The 20,979-nt window shown below is 46.0% G+C and overlaps 1 protein-coding gene across 3 annotated transcripts in view; it reads left to right on the forward strand.

Moving 5' to 3' along the window:
• Nucleotides 1-20,979, forward strand: part of PRR5L (proline rich 5 like) — a 44,717-nt gene that overhangs the window by 11,952 nt on the left and 11,786 nt on the right. Inside the window, exons 5-9 of one of the 3 annotated variants that reach the window (XM_082761764.1) lie at nt 1,738-1,865; nt 3,265-3,345; nt 6,952-7,000; nt 17,493-17,550; nt 20,670-20,761. In XM_082761764.1, coding sequence (XP_082617890.1) covers nt 1,747-1,865; nt 3,265-3,345; nt 6,952-7,000; nt 17,493-17,550; nt 20,670-20,761 — 399 coding nt within the window. In that variant the 5' untranslated portion in view covers nt 1,738-1,746. Of the gene's footprint in view, nt 1-1,585; nt 1,866-3,264; nt 3,346-6,951; nt 7,001-17,492; nt 17,551-20,669; nt 20,762-20,979 lie in introns of all 3 variants that reach the window. The other 2 variants (XM_082761762.1, XM_082761763.1) reach the window with 2 other exon arrangements.

The raw sequence follows: 20,979 nt of genomic DNA on the forward strand, positions 1-20,979 counted from the left end.
ATGCACACAAACAGGGCTGATTTGGTTGTGTTATTTTATATTTGTTCTTAGTTTGTAAGCGTTGTGGTGGGTTTCTTGCTGCTGTTGTTGTTTGTTTTTCTAATTGTAAGAGAGCAGCCACCAAGTCGGCAGCTTGCTGCCCTTTCAAGCAACACCTGTCAGGGCTCCGTGTGCTTCAGGAAAGTCTGTCTGGGCTTTGTCATCTCGTGAGACAGCAAAGAGTTGTCTAAAGGTCTACCCGAACCGTAGTCAGCTTGTGGGGATAACAAGCATGTCTATTTCTTGAATAGCAGCACAAATGACAGCACCTCACTTGCCTAAGTGAGGTGTTTGCTCTCTGTTTTCTCCTGTAACATCCCCGGCGGCGGGGCCTGTGGTGGCCGTGGCCGGGCTGAGGGCTTTGCTCGGCTTCACAGCGGGTGAGCAGAACCGAGGAGGCGAGGTGGAGGCAGGGGAGCTGAGGTGAGCTCAGCACAGCATGGGGCTGGCCTGGCCACGTGGGAAGAAAGCTGTTCTTTTAGATGTAAAACGGTTAATTACAGTTTGTGGAGTGCAAAATAATGTCCTGAAGCTGAGCAGGAGCTAAATTAGAAGTGCTGTGCAGATACACAACATGCCTTTAGCTGATCGTATCTCTTTCCCCCACTGTGCTGAAGATGTAGTGGAAAAGAAAAGGTTTTGCTTTACATCTTCCATGTGCAGTTCAGTCACACAACTGGTTTTCTTTTTCTGTCTCTCTCTTTTCTCCCACATCTTCATTCGTCTAACTGCCGGCTGCATCTACTGCTTGTATTCGTCTGAAGTGGGAAGATTTTGAAGTGCAGAAGCTTTGCCAGAGTTTTTGTGTGGTTTTTATCCAAGTTCATTCTAACTTATTCTGTTTCTGTGGTTTACTTGGGGCTACGTATTCATCTATATGGAGATGATGATCAGAGGGGAAAGTACGGGTATTTCGTATTTGGCCAGCAACTACTTCTCATTTTATAGAGAACTAAACAAAGAAAACAGTCCTGCTTACTCTCAAAATATCTGCTTGTCAGACCTCTTTCACAGAAGCTCCTTGCTGTATCTTTTGGTAAAGGACTGATAACGAGTGGGTTTTACTCCCTTGCACAACCCTTCTCAAAAACCATAGCGTTGGTCTTTTCATCTTTACTTCTGTTGTTCATCTTTTGTCCCTTTCTTCTTTCTGATGACAGATTTCTTTCTCTCCAGTTTCTCTGCTTTTATTCTGGCCGAATGGCTGATTGTATTTAAAGGTGTTTGTAAAGTGCCTCTGGCTGAAGAGTTTAGGCACCTCTGCTAATAGAAGTGGGAAGAGAGACCATGCTTGTTTTTCTGGCTGGCTGTGTCAGGTTGTTCTTTAAGGGGCAAGATGGGAAAGGGAGCTGCTGTTGAAGAGCTCCTGAAGATTTGCCCAGGTTTGCTGCTAGTGGGGTTAGGATATTTTCACTCTGCCCTTTTCTGTCTTACTCTTTTCCTTTCTCTTCACTTTGCAGGACTGCTTCAGTTCTTGCAGTGCAAGTCCATGTCACAACCTGACGTGGTGGAGAACTGCTAGCCTGAGGCTGATTCTTTGCTTTAGTTGCAGGCTGAGTCCTTGGGTTTGACGACTTGTTGATGCCAGTGAGATTCACACGTGGGCTTTCAAGAGGAGAGACTTTCTGACAGCCCTGCTCCACTCCGCCTGACCCTATGACTGGGGGGTTCACCATAGCTCCATCCTTTGCTCTCCAGTTCCACAAGATGGGTTCGTTCAGAAGGCCACGACCTCGCTTCATGAGCTCCCCTGTCCTCAGTGACCTGCCACGTTTCCAGGCCGCCCGGCAGGCCCTGCAGCTCAGCTCCAACTCGGCGTGGAACAGGTGAGCAGCACCTGCTCAGGGCAAGCCCTCCCCGTGCAGCAGCCCCTCCGCAGGGACTGTGCCTGGCTGGTCTTTGTACCTCACAACATTTATGGCCAAGCTTATTTGTTTATAAGCACGCATGAGCTTCTGGCATGCCCAAGCTTTAACAGCATTTAAAACCTCTGTGGAGGTGACCAGTTAGACCTAGGAGCTTTTAGCCTGCCTTGGTTTTGGCCAGTGTTTTTTGGAGATATTGTCTTGAAGCAAAACAGAATTGCTCTGTGTTAACAGTTCCTTTTTCTTCGTTACCTTTTAGGCGAACACATTGTTATTAATGTAACAGAGGTCAGTTTCTTAATGCAAAGCAGGCATTTACTTGCATATTATGAAGCTTTTATTATGGTCCAGTTCTTCCGGGCAAGTACTAAGCGTGTGGCTTCTACTTCTACCAGCACTTCATACTGACAGTCCAGTCCTGCCTGCAGCGGATATCACTGCAGTGCATGGCCACTAGAAAAATGATGTGTAGGGTGAAGTGTGAGGTGTCCTGAGCTGATCTAATGGCCTGCTGTTACCAAAGTTGGGTGTTCTCACCTTTCCCTCTGCTACTTTGCAGCAGCTCTGTGCTCTGCCTTTTCTCTTGCTGACCTAACTCAGCTTAATGATGTTGCACAGAAGCAGCCCAGCAAAATCCAGTTTTGTGCCAGGATAGTGACCTGAGGTCAGTGAAGCGTACAAGTGCTATGGCCTGCTCACAAAAGGGAATGCCTGTCAAGGGAATGACACCTCCTCTTGTTGGGTGTGGCAAGCTTTTGGACCTGGCAAACCATCCTGTATACTGTCACTTCATCACTTCCTCTGCACCGATCCGAGAAGTATTAGTTAGAAGATCCTCCAACAGCTGTTGCCACACCTTACACGCATTAGCAGGGCTTAAAGTTGTGTCTGACTGAAGTGATGCTGGCTGCAGAATGTGCTCCAGCACAGGCAGGATCCTGCCAAATGCTGCAGGCTGGGTGGCTCAGCTAGTCCTGCCAGCATTACTGGATAATGCAATGTGATGTGTTTGGCAGATACTGCCAAAAATCTGTCTTCTCATAGCCACTAGCCTGCAGCACCTAGCAGAGATCCCCTAAATGGTCTTTTAAAGATATATTGGTGTCCCTATGATGACTTTCCCTTGCTTACTCTAGGCACAGTTTAAGGTTGGTTCTGCTCTGTCTCCCATGAGAGATGTAGGTAAATAAGAGTGATGATTTCCAGGGGAGAAAAAGTGGAAGTATTTAAGTGCAATTAACCTCTCCACCCCGTTATAACCACTCAGCTTTTGCTGGCTAGCTCACGTTGCTCTCTGTGTTAAATCATACTGGCGGCTGTTATTTATGGATGTTGTACTGTCTCATTTCTTTTTTGGCAGCGTTCAAACAGCAGTGATAAATGTGTTCAAAGGGGGAGGCTTGCAGAACAATGAACTTTACACCCTCAATGAAAATATCAGGTAGGTTGCTAAAATGTGTGGAAAAATGGATTTTTGTTGCTGTTCGTTCAGTATTTGCTCGGTTTTGTTTCCTTACAGAACTGTAGTTAGAGGACATTGCTGGGAGGAAGAGGGGTGGGAGCAAAGTTAGGCACAGCCTGAGAGTTTTGAGCTATCTGCCCTCTTTTTTGCCATTGGGTGGTGTGAACAGCATGGGGCTTCTGGGTGATGTTTCTCTGGCTTATGTGGATGTGTAGCTTTGACAAGTAGAGGACATGTATTGACTTGGATTAGAAGGGGCTTGTCCCTTCCGAGGGAGTTTTCCTGTTCCAGCTCTTTTTTTTTTTTTTCTTATTTTTTTTCTTTATCTTTTCTTCTTTCTTTTTTCTTTCTTTCTTTTTTCTTTCTTTCTTTTTTTTTTTTTTTTTTTTTTTTTTTCTCTAAAGCCAAATTTCTCAGAACCACGGAGCATTTAAAAAGAAAGTAAAACACAGCATTTCATATAAAAGCTTAATCTTCATATGATGATTGCAGAGCAAGACCTGAAAATACGAACCCTGAAGATTAAAAAACTAGAATTCTAACAAACAGTTTCTAGCACTGATGACAAAAGTATCGTTTTTTTATTTTAGGCAGCTCTCGTGGTTATCTGTGGTTTCATTCTGATTATTTGGAAACTTTAGTTAGCAATAGACAGGATTATAGAGCAGATAAAGAGCAATCTATTCTTGTGCTGGTTCCAAGTGGTGCTCAGAGGAATATTGACAGAGGTCATGAGTGTAGTCTGTCCTTGCTGTCTCTTTCCCACTCCATCCATACTCATCCATCATGAATGTTGTCATATAGGTCTCAGCTTCCACGTTTGTGTGCTTGCCCTCTCCCTATTGCATTTTAGCTGTGTGCCAAGTTAAAGTTTAAGTGTCTATTAGGGCCAAGCACTTACTCAGCAGCAAACTACCCCTTTCCCTATTTTCAACATAAATGCAGCTTGCAGGATGTGAGACTCTGTCCTACTTGACCTGGTCCCAAAGGTGAAAGCTTCATAAAATCCCTTTTGACAGCTGAGTAAGGGCAGTATCTTGTGCCCTTACTTAGCAGTATTTAAGTATGTTCAAAGCAGAAGTCATCAAGTTAGGTTTAAGTACTTGCAGCAGTCTAAATCCTCCATGGGATGAAGATTTCTGTATGTGAAAGGAAAACCAAATGTCGTAAGGCTTTGGAAACACCCTAACCCACAGCCCACTGGCAGACATGGGGACTGGCTTTGGGTTTTGTGGCTCGTCTCCCAGGCTGCTGCCCACTGGGGCAGCTGCAGCCTGCTTTCCCACCCCAGTGCACGCAGGTGCCTTCCTTCCTTCCCAGCCTCGAGGGGAAGAGGTATGCCGGAGAGAAACAGCTCGCTGGCTGGGCTTGGTCCCCGTGGTTGGACCTTGCTGTGTCTGTGCTGGTCACTGAAGTCAGGCTGCGCTGTCAAGAGCTGGGTGAAGAGCAGGAAGTTCTTTGTGAGACGCGTGTGCTTTGCAAGCACTTCTGGTGGTGGGATGGGAAGTTGGGCTTTCCACTCACAGGCAGCACTTGGAAGCGCTCACCTTGAAATCCATGATTGATGTTCCTGCAGGTGCTCCGAGCACTGCTTACGTCTCAAAATGTCACTCTCTAACTAGGCTGCATAACCATCCGAGCAGCTTGTTAGCCCCACGCTAGGGAGCAGAGGACGTGCATCTGCACGTGTGTTTGTGCGCACATTTGCAGCTGCGCACCTGCGGATCCTGACGGAGCTCCCAACAAAGTGTCTGTGCTGGGCGCGCGAGGTGAGCTGCTGGCCTGACGCTGGGCAAGGAGCCAAAGCTGTCAGCCTGCTCTTTTGTGCCATTAGATTGAGCTGCTGCGTTTTCCTCCTTTGTATTCCTCCACTCAGATCATTAGTGGGAGTTAGCAAATGCGGTACTTTAGTAGTCACAGGCTCTGCACAGTGCTTAATTGCTTGACAGTGGAGCACAGGAGAGTTTTAAAGTCATAATGACAGGCCCAGAGACGAGCAGGTGGTAACATTTTGCTCTGGATCACTGCCACAAAGTTTTTATCTTGCTGTGATTTGATACCATCTCACTGGATACTTTTTTTTTCTTTTTTTTTTTTTTTTCTCCACTGCTCTGAAAGCTGGTTGTGACAGCAAGAGGAAATGTCAGAAATGCCATCAGGACGTGGGCTTTCAGGAACGAAGGGGTGACCTTGCCATGGTTAGGGGGAGACTGCCCCAGGTTCTCTCTGGAGCACAAGCCTCTGGTTGCAGGTGCAGATGATCCAACTGAGGGAGCCAAAGTCCTGCCAGGGGCTGTGAATTAGCTGATCAAAAGCCCTCAGGAGTCTGCTGAAGCCAGTAGAAGAGAGTCTCACAAACAGGCCCTCAAAGATTTATCTGGTTCGTCCATCTCATAGACATAGAAATGTGCTTTGGGGTGGGTGGGGTGAATATAACTGATCTGAGAGAGAAAGAGTAGAGGTGTGTTTACATCTGAATAATAAAGAAGTTTTGCAAAATGTTTGAGGGGGAAGCTCAGTGTCAGGAGCTACTTTCACAGAAGGTTAGAAAAAAGAGCTGTAGCTTGTTGGTAAGATCCCAGCCTGAGATCAGGATGGTCCCTGACTCAAGTACTATTTCTGAGCACTCTTGGTAATGCTTCACTTTGGTGAAAAGTGAAACTCCTAAAGCAGCAGAAAATGCAATGGTTTGCAGAGGGAAGTGTTGAGCACCTCTTACATTTTAGGCAGAATTTACTGCTGCGAAATTTACCATCAGTTACTGAAAGCTGAAAGTTGACATGCTCTGAACTTTGTGAGTTTTTTTTTTTTTTTTTAATGCTTCTTCTGATTTAAAACAAACTTGTTTCTCATAGCAGAATTTTGAACTATAAAATATATATAGGGATTAAAAACCTTTATCATAGCCTGATTTAAGATCCAAGAGTTTTTAATTAAAAATACTTGTTAGGAGTGCCTTCTGCTTGCATGTACGTAGAACAGTTTTTGTTAAATTCCTAGAACTCTTTTCTTGAAAATTGTGCCTTTTTAAAAAACTATTTTTTAACGCAGTTGTCATGGGGAAGCTGCAGTTTCTTCTTGCATTGTTTACTTTGTTGCTCCTCTCCTTATCCGCCCACCTTCTACTTCCAAGAGAAAAGGAAGTATTACGTTGGAGAGATGTGCTCTTTTCAATGAAATGAAAGGTTGCTTTGTTTAAAGAAAAATCAGAAGAAACGATGAATCGATGAATTTCAAACTAAATGAGAACTTGAAGTTATCATCCCAGCTTTTTGTGGATTCGGGGGTGTCAGTGCTGTATTTTGTTTGTTTGTTTGTTTTGTTTTGTTTTTCTTGTTCTAAGCTCATGGCTTATAAATAGAAGACTTCAGGGACACAATTTCATTCCTTCATAATTTTACAATATCTTTTGTAAGTATTAGTAGAATATATACTTAGATGTAAAAGAAATCTAAATGTGGCCATAATGACACGCTCACGTATATTCATGTATCTTTGGTGTGACTGGTAGTAAAGTGGGGCTATGCCTGTTAGGAATGACCAGCAATAGCTGCTGCTTCATGGATGTGTTCCTTCTGTCTACAGACGGCTGCTGAAGAGTGAACTGGGATCCTTCATCACTGATTACTTTCAGGTAGTGTTACACGATTTACTTGCTTACTTTAAGATTTGGTCTCTTCAGCTTTGTAGCATACAGAACTCCTTATCACAAGCACGTAGCCTACAAGTTTCATTTCTGTTTTTGCACAGAAGGTCCTGGAGATCCTGATTTTTTTTTTTTAACATGGACCATATAGCTCTGAGGGTAACTGTATTTATGGATGCATATGCTAAATTAGGAATAATCTTCCTTTGCACTAAAGAAAGGCTGCTAACAGCCTGCCACGGTCAAGAAGGAATTCGCTTATTATTTTTTTTTTTAAGGAGGGGATGCCTATTCCTAGTTTCTTTCACTCTATTTCTGTAGTATAAAGAATTCTGGAGTAGGTTTTCTGAAACAGGGGCCAGCAAAGGGGAAGAGAAAAGATAACGGCTTTCTGTTTTGGAGGGGGCAGGGAAGGAAGTCCCTATCAGCAGGAAATCAACCTGGTTACTGTTTGCCTTTTAGTCCTATAAATATAAATGTAATCTATGAAAAAGCAAAAGATGAAGGATGAGGGAAGACCTAATCAATCACAAATCTGTTATTGCCTTTTCCTCATACTGTCCAGATAGACAGAAGTTCACGTGCAACCGCATCAAAGCCTGTGTAAGATGATTTTGCGAGAATGCTGATGGCTTTCAATATTGCAAGTCGTTCAGTTGATTAAAAAAAAAAAAAAAAAGAAAAAAAAAAGAAGAAGGAGGCTTCTGAAAACAAGTGGGATTTTTGTGTCAGTTTTATTCCCTTTGAGTAAGAGAGAGAGAATTTCAGTACTTTCTGAAGTGGCTGACACCGCTGTGTAGCGTGCCAATAGTTTAGAAAGGGGAAAAAAAAAGACTTGTGTTGTTTCCTATCAGTATTAGATTACTTGATTTAAAAAAATCCCCCCACACTTCTGCTGTCAAGTGAGAAGCAAACTCCTGCCCTGGGGGTAGTTACGTTTCACTTCTTTAGGCCCTGTCTGCACAAGTCATTTACTGGAAAGAGGCAGCTTCTGGTGGGACATTTCCTAGAATGGAAGCACAGCAGAGAGGCGGTGAGCCCGTGGTACAAGCCTGTAGTACAGCAGGCTGAAGTGGAAAGCTGCTGCTGCCCCAGCAAGCTTGGGTACAGTTGAAATTTTGCAGCTAAATATATACGTGGCAACTTGAAATCTGAAAATGCTTCATCAGGCACTGAGCTACTGCGGTGTTAGGCAAGGCTTGGAGGTCTGGAATAAGCAGAAAATTTCCAGAGACAGCTTTGTGCGTCTTGAGGACTGAGCAGAGCACGGGGCCGTGCGTGTTCCTGAGGGATGCAAGGTGCTGACGCACAACTGTTATCTGGTTTTGAAGATTCAGTGCGTACTGGAGAAGACCTGGGTGGCTTCCAGCACTGACCAGATGCAGCTGCATTGCGTTGCTGTGCAAGACGGGCCCAGCATGGCCTGGGGACCGGACGGCTCTGAGTGCTGGGGTTTGGATGTGTTGTTCTCTTCCTCCAGCCTGTTTTGATCATGCCAGAGCCAGCGGTGTTAGCTGATGCTCCTTAGATCTGGTAGTTGTAGAGCAAAGGACTGAAGAGACTGCTTGCTGCTGGGGGCCACGCTGCTGGACCAGCTTTGTGCTGCTGCTAGCAAGCAGGAGGCACCTGAACTTGTCCTGGGAGAAGGAGCTTATCACCAGCACTGTTTCCTGCAAAAGCAGGAGTAAAAAAAATGCTCTTTCACCCCAATGGCAGGGCTGTATTACTTCACTGGAAGGCCACAATCACCATGCATGTACTCAGCACTGTGCTGTTGCAGTGGCCTTTGCCTTAGAGAGCTTGCAGTGCAAGGGTTTGGCTGCAGTCTGTTCTGAATTTGTTTTTCTGTCAGTCTGTCTGCTCACACTTGTGCACATACCTCAGCCTATATGGAGCAGTTGAGCTGCAGCTGCTGTTCTCCCACTGAAGTCACTGGGACTAAAATTTATTTTGGGGGGGATTTTTTTAACTCAACTTTAAAAGAAGTAACTTGGCATCCAGCTGACTTAGCCTGAAGCAAAACTCTCAGTACTGGCAAGACATGAGACAAAGAATGGAAGATAAAGGCTATTGTAGGAAATGAGCCTTTTTCCCCGCTCTGAGCTAAGAGGCAGGCATATTTCTGATTCTACACTGACAGCATGTGCCAATGGTAGAAGTTACCATCCCCTCCTGAACGTCTTTAGTAAAAATCCTAGGGCTGTGGGATGGAGAAAGGCTATTCGTGTGCCAACGAAGAGCTGACAAAACTATTTCATTTGTCTGTGGATTCTGTTTCACTGTTGATGCCAGCTGATTTAAAGATATATTGCTCCACCAAATGAGCAATCAGCCTGTTTATTTGGCTGAAAACAAAGGAAAAAGGGGGGGGGAAAAAAAAAAAAAAAAAAAAAGAAATATATTTTTTTTCTGTTGGGTCAGCTACCTCATTTGGGCTCCCTCTGACAGGAGGGAGGTGATGGGAGCGGGCGACCAGGGTGGGAGAGGAGTGGAAGCGCATCTTTTGGCAGGAACTTCCTCCTTCATCTCTTAAAGCCTGGCGAGAAACTGTCCTGAGATCCAAATTTACTCTTCTTTTAGGCTGAAATGAACCCTGAAGGATCTGCTCTCACGTGTAACCAGGCAGTTTTAAATATTCTAGCAGCAATTCAAACATCTAATTGGATCATGTAATATTTGGACATGACAGAATGACTAAATATTTTCCATTTCTTATGCCACAGCACTTGTAATGGAAGCCACTAAGCTCATTTTTGTAGAACACATTTTCCATTGTTTTAGAGTCCTGGCTCTTACATAATGTGTATTTTATACCCATACAAACACTTTTTTTTTTTTTTTTTTCATAACCATTGATATTTAAGACTAAAATGGAGCAAAGCTTTTTTTAGTGAGACAAAGCTGCTTTGGGGATCAATTTGAACTGATTGCTCACAAGCCATTTTCACCAGTGCTTGTGGAAATTACCAATTTTTAGCTCCCGAAGTTGCTAAGGGCAAGTTTAGGAATCTGATGAGGTTTAAGAAGTTGTTCTCTGTGACCAAACCTTCATCATACCAGAGTCTGGTTTGTATTTGAAAGAGAAACGTAATTCCTACAAGGGTTCTGGTGGAAACTCAGATGTTTCCTTCTGAAGGAGATGTGTGTTTATAAATCTGCTGCTTTAGCAACCCCGTTAGATATACAAGCCATATCCTTGGATCAGAGTCTGAGTGTGAATGCCAGAGAGCTGGGGCTCAGCACACTCGGTATTTGCTGCAGATCTGCCTTAACGCAGTGCTCCCACGCTCCAGGCTTTCCAGTACTGATTTTGCCCATGCCCTGATGCTGTCAGAGGTTTCCTGCTGCTGCCGAGGGGCACTCTGCACCCTCTCCTCTCTCTGCCCTGCTCAGTGACCCAGCAGGGCACCACCAGCTCGTGCCTGGGTTAGCTGGCTGGCGGGCAGCGAGCTGAGCCGCAGCAGGGAGGAGTCCCCTGGTAGGTGGCTGGGGTTTGGAGGAACGTGGTGTAGCGGGGTCTGGGGCATCTCTGGGGCAACTGTAAGATTTTTCAGGTAGGCTCCCTTCGTTTTCCTCCTGTCTCACCCTTGTGATTATGAAGAAGGTTTCTGACATATAAAATTAGCAAGCATTGGTAAATTGATGTGTTATCTTCCTGATTCTGCACGCAGCCCGAACCAGCACCTTTGAGGATCAACTGTTTCTTTTCACTCTCTGGGGCTTGTTAATCTTGAAACTCAAAGAGGAAAATGGAAATGTTAGCCATTTCACAGCTAACTGCCTTACCAGAACTGCCTGCTTTGCACGTGTTAACTCCAAGCTGTCTCCTCCCAAAGCAGAGGGACCCCATCCCTGCTGGGAGCCCGCCGAGCCATGGCCTGAGCGGGCAGCTGAAGGAGGCGAGTTGGATGCGTTTGCTCAGTTGCTCCAATGAGAGCTTTGGCATCTCAGACACAGAAGTGAGGCTATTACATAATTTCCAGCCAGTTGCAGTGGAGGGCCCCAGGAGGCAAGAAGTCTTGACTCAGAGCTAGGCCTGGCTTTCTGTTTACATGCAAAACCATATTAACCACAGTGTACAAGACTCATGTCACTGGGGTGTCAAAGTCAGAACAACAAGATCAGAGTGGATAACTGCGAAAGCAAGTGGCAACAGCCACAGCACGAGCCCTGACCCAAGTCAAAATCGATTTTCTGTCCCCCCTTAGCATCATTAGAAGCGCGGCTGGCAGGGCTTCCCGGGCAGTCAGCAAGGAGCTCCTCTGCCCCTTCCTAAACCCCTGCTGCATCCCTTCCCAGGACTCTAGCCCGGCCGATGTCTCTTGATGCTTTTTCTCCCTTGAAAGCCTGCTTTTTAAAGTCGTGCCAGCAGCAGCAAACATCATGTGTCCCTCTGTCTCGCCCAGTCAAACAGAAAGCTGGCGTGCGTGACATTTCTCTTCCTGGTGCCAGGCTCCAATTTGTGCCCTTTTCACAGTAAGGTGAGGAAAGTTGTGCGGGTTTTGAGGTGACTGTGGCTGCTTGGTGCTTGTCCAGAAAACATCGGCAGCTGGAGCCCCTGCACGAAGGCAGGAGGGACCTTCAGCCTGCAAGGGGCTCAGGCTGCTCGCTGCTGTTGTCTCTCTGCTCTCTGGCTGGGATCCCCTGGTCAGGCAGGCCTGCTCACTGCTTCTGCTTCTCCTGGCGCTTTCTAGGACAGAACTCACACGGAGCAGCTCCAGAGGCTCCGCAGTGACTGCCCAGCTTCGTCAGCGTGGGGGGAGGCAGCTCGCCCCCTTACCATGAGCCCAGCAGAGGACCCGATCCTGGGTGGCACTGGCAGGCGATGCACCTGCCTTCAGGCCCCGTGCACCTCTGCTCCGTGGACGTGCATGATTCTTTCACTGGGTGTTACCACACGAAACTTCCTGCGGGGCTGCACCCAGGGCTGTCCCGCAGCGGGGCTCCGTGCGGAGCCGTGCTCGCAGCACCCCACTGCGTGGGCACAGGCATGGGATTTTCCTGTAGCCACTGCCAGAGCGGGGACGTTGTGGTCTAGGTTGCAGCAGTGCTGCCCACTCGTCTGCCTGGTCTGCTCTCCTTCTTACTCCCCCTGCTTCACTTTCTCTTTTTGTGTGAGGTTTCTCTTTTAATCTGTGTTTTGATCACAGCGGTCTCTAGAGTCTTTTTTAGGACATTATGTCATTTTTCTCCTGCAATTTATTCTCTATGTAGGATCAAAATGACCTCCCTACTTCTATCATCATTTTCACCTCTTTCTAGAAAGAGCAAAATGGGGGCATGCTCCAGGTATGAAATTCTGCGGCTCACAGAAATTGGCTTCCCTTAAACACTGGAAAAAACTTGGTATGTGCTTGTGTGCTACTGGCAATAACTGGTTAGAAAATACCAGGCAAATAAGTTTGGATGATGCTTTTTTTCTCAAATTAATGTCAGAGCATCCAAGAAAAGAGTGGCAGTGTGCCTGTAGAGACTCTAGAAGTGTAGCTTAACACTGGATTGCTTAGCCCCAGTTGGTTCAAAGGGGGAGTTTGCATTTCAGAAATGGTGAAATGTTTAAATGATAAGCTTGTGTTTTGTTTTGTTTTCTTTTCTTTTTCCATCCAGCAAGATCAGGTCAGTTATTTCAAGTTTGCTCTGGACCAGCATACTTCTGGTCTAAGCTTTTGTTTCTGATTAATGAATTAGTATTGACTTGTTAACATTAATGTGGCTTTTAAAAGTCATACTGGCTGTGTTCAGCCTGGAGAGCTGAAAGGAAACTAAAATTTCTCTGTAATTAAATGGGTGTTCAAGTAAACCTTTTTGCCCAAGCGTGGTGGCTTATTGGGAAATAGTAATATTTGGTTGTTTTGGGGGAATCCTGTTTTGCCTTGCTGAGGTTGCTAGTCCTGCTGCTCAGACAAGATGTGCCATCTCCTGGGACGGGTTAAGCTTCCTCGATGTTTTCTGTGGAGCTTTGTCAAAACCCACTCGGCTGCTGTTGCCCACCTCGTGCTCGAGCAGAGCCGAGCAAGGCCCGCTAGCGGCAGGGCTGCAGCCCGGAGCAGCTCCTGCCGGCTCTGCATGAAGGCTTTGCTCTAGCCACATTTACGAGCGGTGGACCCGAAAGAGCTCTTGTGGTTTTCTGCGCTTTGTGAAAACAGGCGGCTTTCAACCTGTAGGATTTCACCAGTTCGCTTTTACCAGCTGCAAAGCACCTCTCCCCAATGCACCAGCAGCTGCGCTTCCCTGGGGGGTCAGCTCGGGGCTGTGCTTTGTAGGACAGGCGCTGCAGCAGGAGCAGCGACGGGTCTGTGGCACCCCGAGAGAGCACACAGCTGGGGCGTCATGGTGGGGAGCCAGGGAAAGCTGCTTTGGGAAGGGAGGGAATAACTGCTTCCAGTTGGCCCGTGATTATTGCACGGAGCTGGGAGGTGGCAGCTGAGCTTTTTCAGATAAATGCATCCTTCAGGCTTGCTTGGTGCAAGTCTTAACCTGGTTCTGCTTGTAAATGTAACATTTATTTTCCCTCTCAGCTCTGTGCCCCTATATTGCCTCAGGAATAAAGCAGTAATGAGATACGTAACCTACACAAGGTCTGGTGCAGGCCTCCCTGGGGCTGCATTTATTGAATTGTATTGATTAGTCAGCAAGCCGTGTGGGATTGCTTCATGAAAAAACCTGTCTTGCGTGATCCAAGGGGGTAATGTTTGGACTGAAACCATTATTAAGCCCGTGACTTCGGTAGAAAAGACAAAGAAATAAAATTTCCAGAAAATCTTAAGATTGGGAGAAGGGAAATGATTTTTTTTTTTTTTTTTTGGTCGTTGATGTCATTAAAAAAAATAATTCTCTGTTCCATAGGAAAAAGGAAAATTAAAGGGGATGATTGAACCATCTGCAGTAACTGTGTGCTGGGGAACTCAACGCTTTCTTAGAAGCCCTAAGAATGAGATTATGCGACCCGTTTAGCACATGGAAAAAATGAGAGATGTTTCATTAAAAAAAAACATCATAAATTCTTTGTATCCAGCTAATGATGAATATAGCTATTTTTAATTGATAAAACAGTGCTGCCCCTGAAGGTGTGCAGATGTATCTGCTGGCAGAGCTGTAAAACACAAAAATGACTCTGGAAGTAGAAAGCATCAGTAACACAAACTTATAACTGAAGTAGCTGGAAAATTGTGTCTACAGTGCTCAGGAAGAGTACGTAAATTGAAACCTAATGTTCTGGTGCAAACAGAGAAGGCATTCATATTTCTGGAGACGCACACAGGAAAATAAGCGTGACATCCTTATATATATTTATATATACCTTTTTATCATGTAATAGTTTAAAATGCCACATTATTAAAGACTAACTGTAAATTTTCCCTGCAGTATATAAGATCTGTAATTACCTCGAGCTATAGGTTGGAAAATAAAGGCTTGACATATTTTACTAATAAACAGAAAGCAGTTGGGAGAATTAAAATGCAATATCACTCCAAGCATTACCCTATTGATCAGGCAGATAAACATTTACAGTGTAAGCGGCTCTCATTTTTTCTTTTTTCCCCATATATTTTTTTTTTTAATTCCAGATTTCTTCCTCCCTCCTTTTTCACACTTTTTTCTTTTTTTTTTCCTGGAAAGTTTTCTAAGGCTTTTTTTGTGTGTGTGTCCAGAGCCCGACACACATAGTCAATTATTTCTGCCATCTAAAATTTGAATGGAGAGCCCAACAATTTTCACCTCTCTCTCCAAAGATCTTATTTCTGCTAGAGAAAAGTTGCAAAATAGTTACCTTCCTTTAGCTGGCGCAATGTTTGGAAGCACTGCAATTGTTTTCACTGCATCACCATCTTTATCCCACCGCTGCTGGTGTCCCTGCCCAGGAGGCAATCTGCTCCCAGCCGCCTTCTCTCTGCAGCTTGCCCCATCCTTTGGCAGCCCCCTGCTCCCTGCTCTGGTGGGAACTCGGGCTTTCCCTTTCTCTCAACCCTGACCCCAGCCTTAGTCAAGGCTCCCAGCCGCTGCCCAGATGAAACGTTTCTCACCGACAAGTTCCCCTTGCTCCCCGCAGTTTCCTTTGGCAGCCCGTTGTCACCTCGGTGATGATGACTAAATCAGAAAATCGGCATCTGCAGGGAAAAAAAGAAAAAAAAAACAAAACACAAAAAGAGTTTCAATCTGTGGATACCGAAAGTCCAGACAAGTGGGCTTTTATTTATTTCTTTTCAGAAGTTTCTGCTGGGCAGGTGGGCACCTCTGTGTGGACGTGGCAGCAGAGACCAGAGCCCGCCCTCCCTAGCTGGAAACCACGCGTGGCCTGGGACCTGCAAGCAGCTGCTCTGCTGTCCGTAGCGTTACCAGAGCGCCGTGTTGGCAGGTGCTGTGTTTTAACCACGGTTAATGAGAGTCATTTGTACACTATTCGTGAGCAGGTTCAGAAGGTCGCATGCAAAAGTCCTTCGGGCTCCTGTCTCCCTGTAGTCGCCTGTGTGCAGAATGGCAATTTCAGCGTGTTCCCGTGCCAAACAGGACTGTTCAGGTCAGCTCTGATTCCTGTGCTGGAATCGCTGGGGTTGGTGGATGGGAGACTGGAAATTTTTAGTAGTTTGACTGCCCTGCACGGATAGGATTGCTTTTGCACTTGTGCCAGCAATAGGGAAGGTCAAAGTCTTGTGACTTGGATGGGCAATTCAAATACGGCTTCATCCTGTGTGATGACCCTAAAGTGCTCTGGTTTTGTTGTGTAACTTATTTAAAAGGAACCTACATTCTACGTCTAAAATGTTCTAAATATTTTTGGTTTCACATTCCAAAAAAGAGAGGGCTCCTGCTAGCAGGACTAAATTAGCTTAAACCACGCATGACCATTAACTGCTTCCCTCTTGGATGCACGGTATGGTATTTAACCATCACTGCTACTCACGGAGTTCACCACTGGTACAACGGGTGGGCAGTCCTCCCTGTGTCGTGACTGAAGTCTGGAATCACTAATAATAAGGGGATTCCCGACCAGTACAGTGCATCCCGAGATGTTTCCTTACTGGTAGGATGTTTGGGGGTGTCTCTTCAGTCCATTAGCCTCAATCTACTTGCAGAAGACTTTCGATTAGACACATTACTTAAAGAAGAGCCCTTCCTTTTCTACACATTTCAATGATACCTGATGCTAATGAGTAGGACTTGTAACTGGAAAGTTTTTTGCTTGTTCTGGAAAGTGAAGTGCAAGCAGAGAATATCACAGAGCAATGTTTCTTTTTATTTAATTATTGTTTTCCCCCTTCAGCAGTATCCCAGTTCAGTGTAGTTTCTTGTTGTAGGGGGGATGCGGAGGCGTGCTGCTCTCTTTGCTGGGGCTGTGACCTGCTTGTGTGTATCATGACCAGGCTGGTGCATGGTTACAATGGGAAGCAGCTCTGATGCCCAGAGCAGCAGCACAAGGGCAGGTTTGTGATACGGCAGCTGTCAGGAGGCCGCAGTACTGTGGCAGAATATTGTAAAGGCAATGCCCGTGGGGACTGAAAACAGATGTGCCTTGCTTCTGTGCTGATAAATGGGTTGAGAGGTGCAACTTTGACCAGGTTAGCCAGTAAGAATAAAAGCCGGAGGATGAACATGAGAAAGCAAGAGACCTCTGAATATTGTGTGCTACCCTGGTATTGAGTCCTTTCAAAGGCTTTATTTTCTATCAGTATGATCTCTGTGGTGGGACTGAACCTTCGGGGATGCAGTAATAGCATGTTACCCTTCTGCAGCTCCTTCCTCTAGGATTCTCAGAGCATTTCAGAATAACTGATTTTCCTCATGCTTTTGGGAGAACAAAAAGGTGGGTATCATTTTTTTTTGCACCAATTTTACATTTGGGGAAAGGAGACCTGAATACGTATCAGATATTTAGAATTACAGATATTAATTAATTAATTACAGATATTAATTAATTAATATATTGTTCTGTCTGATCTGTGATAGTTAAGACCATTTAGAAAGACTGTAGTTCCTGCCTCTTTCTTCTGCAGCTTGACACGGCACACTGAGATGATTCAACTGCTCAATATAGGAAAAAAGAAAAAAGAAAAAAGCCTCATAGAAAGGGAATAGGTAGGGAAAGACAGAAAGATGTGGGAGCTGAATTGGCTTACTGTGTGGGCAAGCAGTGAGGTAGCGAAGAAGGAAGTGGGACTTTTTGGTAGCATTTGGCCTTTTGATCACCTCTGTCATATGGCTGAGGTGTAGCTAATGGGGCTGCACTCTAGGTTAAGAACCATTTTATTTTCTTGACTCTCTCCCCATGACCCAGGACAGGGTCGTTTTGGCAAACAGTGTGCAAAGCTCACAGTGAGACCAGGTCTGGTGGCGGTGCTGGGAGCTAGAACTGTGGCATGAGTAATCATTGGATAACTGCATGTAAAGAGGGTAACATCTGAAAAAAACCACACATATTCTTCCATGTTTATTTTAAATCTTGGAAAAGGCAAATGCGTGTCTCTCTCTTCTCTCTTGGCAGAACCAGCTCCTTGCGAAAGGCTTGCTGTTTATAGAGGAGAAGGTTAAGCTGTGTGAAGGCAAGTACAGAAAGAAACCCATTCTGGAGTGGGCTCTTGGAGCGCCCTTTCGAGTCGCGCTTTGATGTTTGGCCAGAGGAGATGACTTGCATGGCTGAAATGCCTGCAGCCCTGTCCGGTACCGTCTGAGAGGGTCACACAACCTCTTGGGGGCCAGGCTGCACTCAGTCTGTGCTGTTTATGGATGGTGGGCTGTTTGAATACCCGTGTGGCTGAAGCCACATCAGCCATGGCTTTACCACAAGAGCAGCAGTGTGTGTCCCGAGTGGCATTTGACCCTGAGCTCAGATCAGTTCTAGGCTGGACACGTATCCTGCTGCGAAACTGTGCTGAGAGCCTTCTGCCTGGTATTCCCCAATGTGATTTGCAGCTCTGCAGTCTGGCTCTTTGCACTCGTGGAAGCATGATTTGGGTTACAGCAACACTGTGTCATTATGCTTTAGAGAGCTGAACCAACAGGCCTTGTGTAAACGTAAAGAAAAAACAGGCACTGGGATGGGAACGAGGTCTTTCAGTAAAGAAGCTGACCACAGATGAAGTTCTGCCCAAACCACTGGGGCACAGACATTTGCTACCACAGAGCCTGTGGACCAAGGCCAGCTTGGAGCAGCGACTCCCGGGGGTGGCTGTGGGGGGAGTTAGTCATGCCCTGAATGCCTTCCTCAAGCAGAGAGTGCTGCTCAGGGCACGGCTTTATTCAAAACCAGGCTGCCGTCTGATTTGACCCAGTTTTGTAGCCTGGAGGGAAGATCCCTTGCTGATCGTCAACCTGCTGTATCTGGGTCATTAAATGCCAATCGACGCTTATAATCTGGTGTCATTGTTGGCGCTGGGCTCCTCCACACTGTTCTTCATCGAGGGAGCTCTCCGTTTGGCCAGCACGCTGTGGGACCAGACCTTGATGGAGCTGTGCGGTTGCCAGCCTCCTGCTTGGTGTGTGCTTCTTGGCACAGGCTCTGTAATGCAGGGAAGAAAAGCAGAATTGTGCATTTTCACGGACATGGGTGCCTGCTCTGCTGCTGCCAGCTCCTCAGAAAAGGCACCATGCAGCTTATCATAGGTTTTGTTTTATGTGTATTCATATAAAATTGTTCTGATTTCTGCTTTAGCATGAAGAAGATCGACTTCCAGCCTGCAATAAGCTGAGAGCAGCCCAGGAGTAGTTTGCAGCTGCTCAGGTAGATCAGTCAGGGTAAGATTTCCCAGGCAGACAGCAAAACCCCCTTCCTGTGCCTCGTTTTTGTCCCCAGTTTAAAATGACACCAGAGCCACTTTACCTGTGCAAGCTGGCATCTCTGCAGGAGATGTCTCTTGTCACCTTTCTTTCACAACCCGTAGGCTTGTTCCAGGCCTTGCGGTCTCAGCAGCAAGAACTCGCACACGCTTCTCAGCTTGTGCTGTCTTCCTGGAAAATTTCTCCCGTCCCAGCACTCAGTGATGGAATCATGTTCCTGCTGCAGGGCATGGCAGTGTTTCACTGTGTCTGTTTTTCAAATCTCATCCTCTTATTTTAATACAATTTTTCTTGATCCAGTCTGTCAGAATCTCTTCCAGTGCCTGTAGGATTAGGATTTCTTGAAGGAACAAACCATTCCCCTTCAGAAGGAAAAGGAGTCTATGCCACTTAATTTCTAGCCCCACATACCAAAGCATTACAGTCTTGGGGAGGAGACAGAAGAGGGAGAAAGTTAAGAATTCAATTCATCTGTTTCCTGTTGTCTTTTTCATTTACGGTTGGCTGTTGCGGGGGTGTTGGATAGCTGCTTGTGTGCCTGGAGCTCCAGTTGTGAAGCTGGTGTCATATCTGAGAGATGCTTCCCTCTCAGCCCTCCTGCAGTCAGTGAGGTCTCTGCTTGAAAGGAAACATCTGCAGAAGCTGGTCCTGCTGCCTCTGCCCTCCGGCTGTGTTGTACACGACATGACCCATTGCCAAGCATGGAAGTCTCCAGATGGGGAAAACACTTCAGCACACAGCGATAAGGCTCCCTCCAGTTGCAGTTTTGTGTGTGCTCCAGTTCCTCATGTAAGCTTGAGGCTGAGGCTCCAGAGCTGCCTTGAGCAGCTGCTTCCCTTGCTGCTCCTTGAGTCTTGACTGCTTGTGAGCCCCGTCTGAGGTTCTGTGAAAGGTGTCCTGGAAAATGATTTTGTCAGAAAACCCATGTTATTAAACGTGGGTCTGTATTTGCACCTGAAATTTCTGGGGATTTTATTGAAAACTTGAAAAAACGTTGCAAAACTTTGGCCTTTGGGGTTGGAAAAATCCCCTAAAAAGCTCAGAGGGTTTTTTTGGGCTTAAATGCTGAGAAACATACAGCTCTGTAAGGCAAGCCTAAGAGAATAATTTAAAATGTCTATACAAACTATTATGTTCAGTAAAGCATTTTTTGTTAATAATAGGCTTTTGACCACAGTTGTATTCTTATTATGGGAGTCATGAGTTGCATAACGTAGTCTGCCTTCATCTTAAATATCCACTTACATTCGGGGATGTTTGTTGGAGGCGGATTCACAGGAGGGGTAACCACAAGTGGATTTCACTTGGGAGCCTTCCAAATTGCCACGTTTGAGAGGAGAAGCCCTGAGAGGAGCACGGTGGCTTTGTGGCTTGTCAGAGCAGTGGGGGAACAGCCTGCAGGAGTTCACGACTTCTGTGGCTGTGCTTGAGGCTGCTGGGATGCTGGAGAGGGGTTGGCTCTAATAAATGGTCCGACTCGGTTGCTGCAGGACAGCTAATGCTGGCTTTATGCACTGCTAGCCCTGCTAGCTTAGTAATTAGCTAATTTGGTAATTTAGAATAGCAAGATTACCCAGTCCTTTGCTGGGGAGGTGAAGCCTCCTCTTGAAGTCATTCTTCCCACTTCTGTTGGAGCTGGTCTCGTGTTTTGCTCGGAGCTGTCCTCTCTGCAGTGACAGAGCAATCCGTGGTTACACCCTCGTGTCCCTGTCAGTTAAGGCAACGTTTGGCTGGGTTATGTCCCCTTTCCGGGAGGAAACTGGGAACATGAAGGGTGGGTTTGTATCTCTTACCTGGGGACACAGAGGGCAGTGGGAAAATTCAACCTGATTTTAGTATCCTTATTGCTAAAGCTCTTTCTTTCTCCCAATCTCTGTTTGTGTAGGTGAGGATCGCATTGAGATCCTGTCTGAAATTTGGGATCACTACTTTACAGAGACTCTTCCAACACTCCAGGCAATATTCTACCCTGTCCAGGTAATCTCCATTAAAATTCAGTCTTCAGGTGAAGCAATGTAACTACGATGTCTCCTAACAGTGCACCAAAACTTCTGTTTCAGCAGTACTGTTTGGCTGGTGGCTATACAGGTCTCAAAACCTTTAAACTACATCTGGGAGGAAGCAGAGTTTGCACAAGTCAACATTAGTTATCTGAGAAGGACTGCTAAAATCGACCAGGCCTTTTGAGCTGAGTT

This window comes from Aythya marila (assembly GCF_965140915.1).
Source record: "Aythya marila genome assembly, chromosome: 5".
Lineage (NCBI taxonomy): Eukaryota > Metazoa > Chordata > Aves > Anseriformes > Anatidae > Aythya > Aythya marila.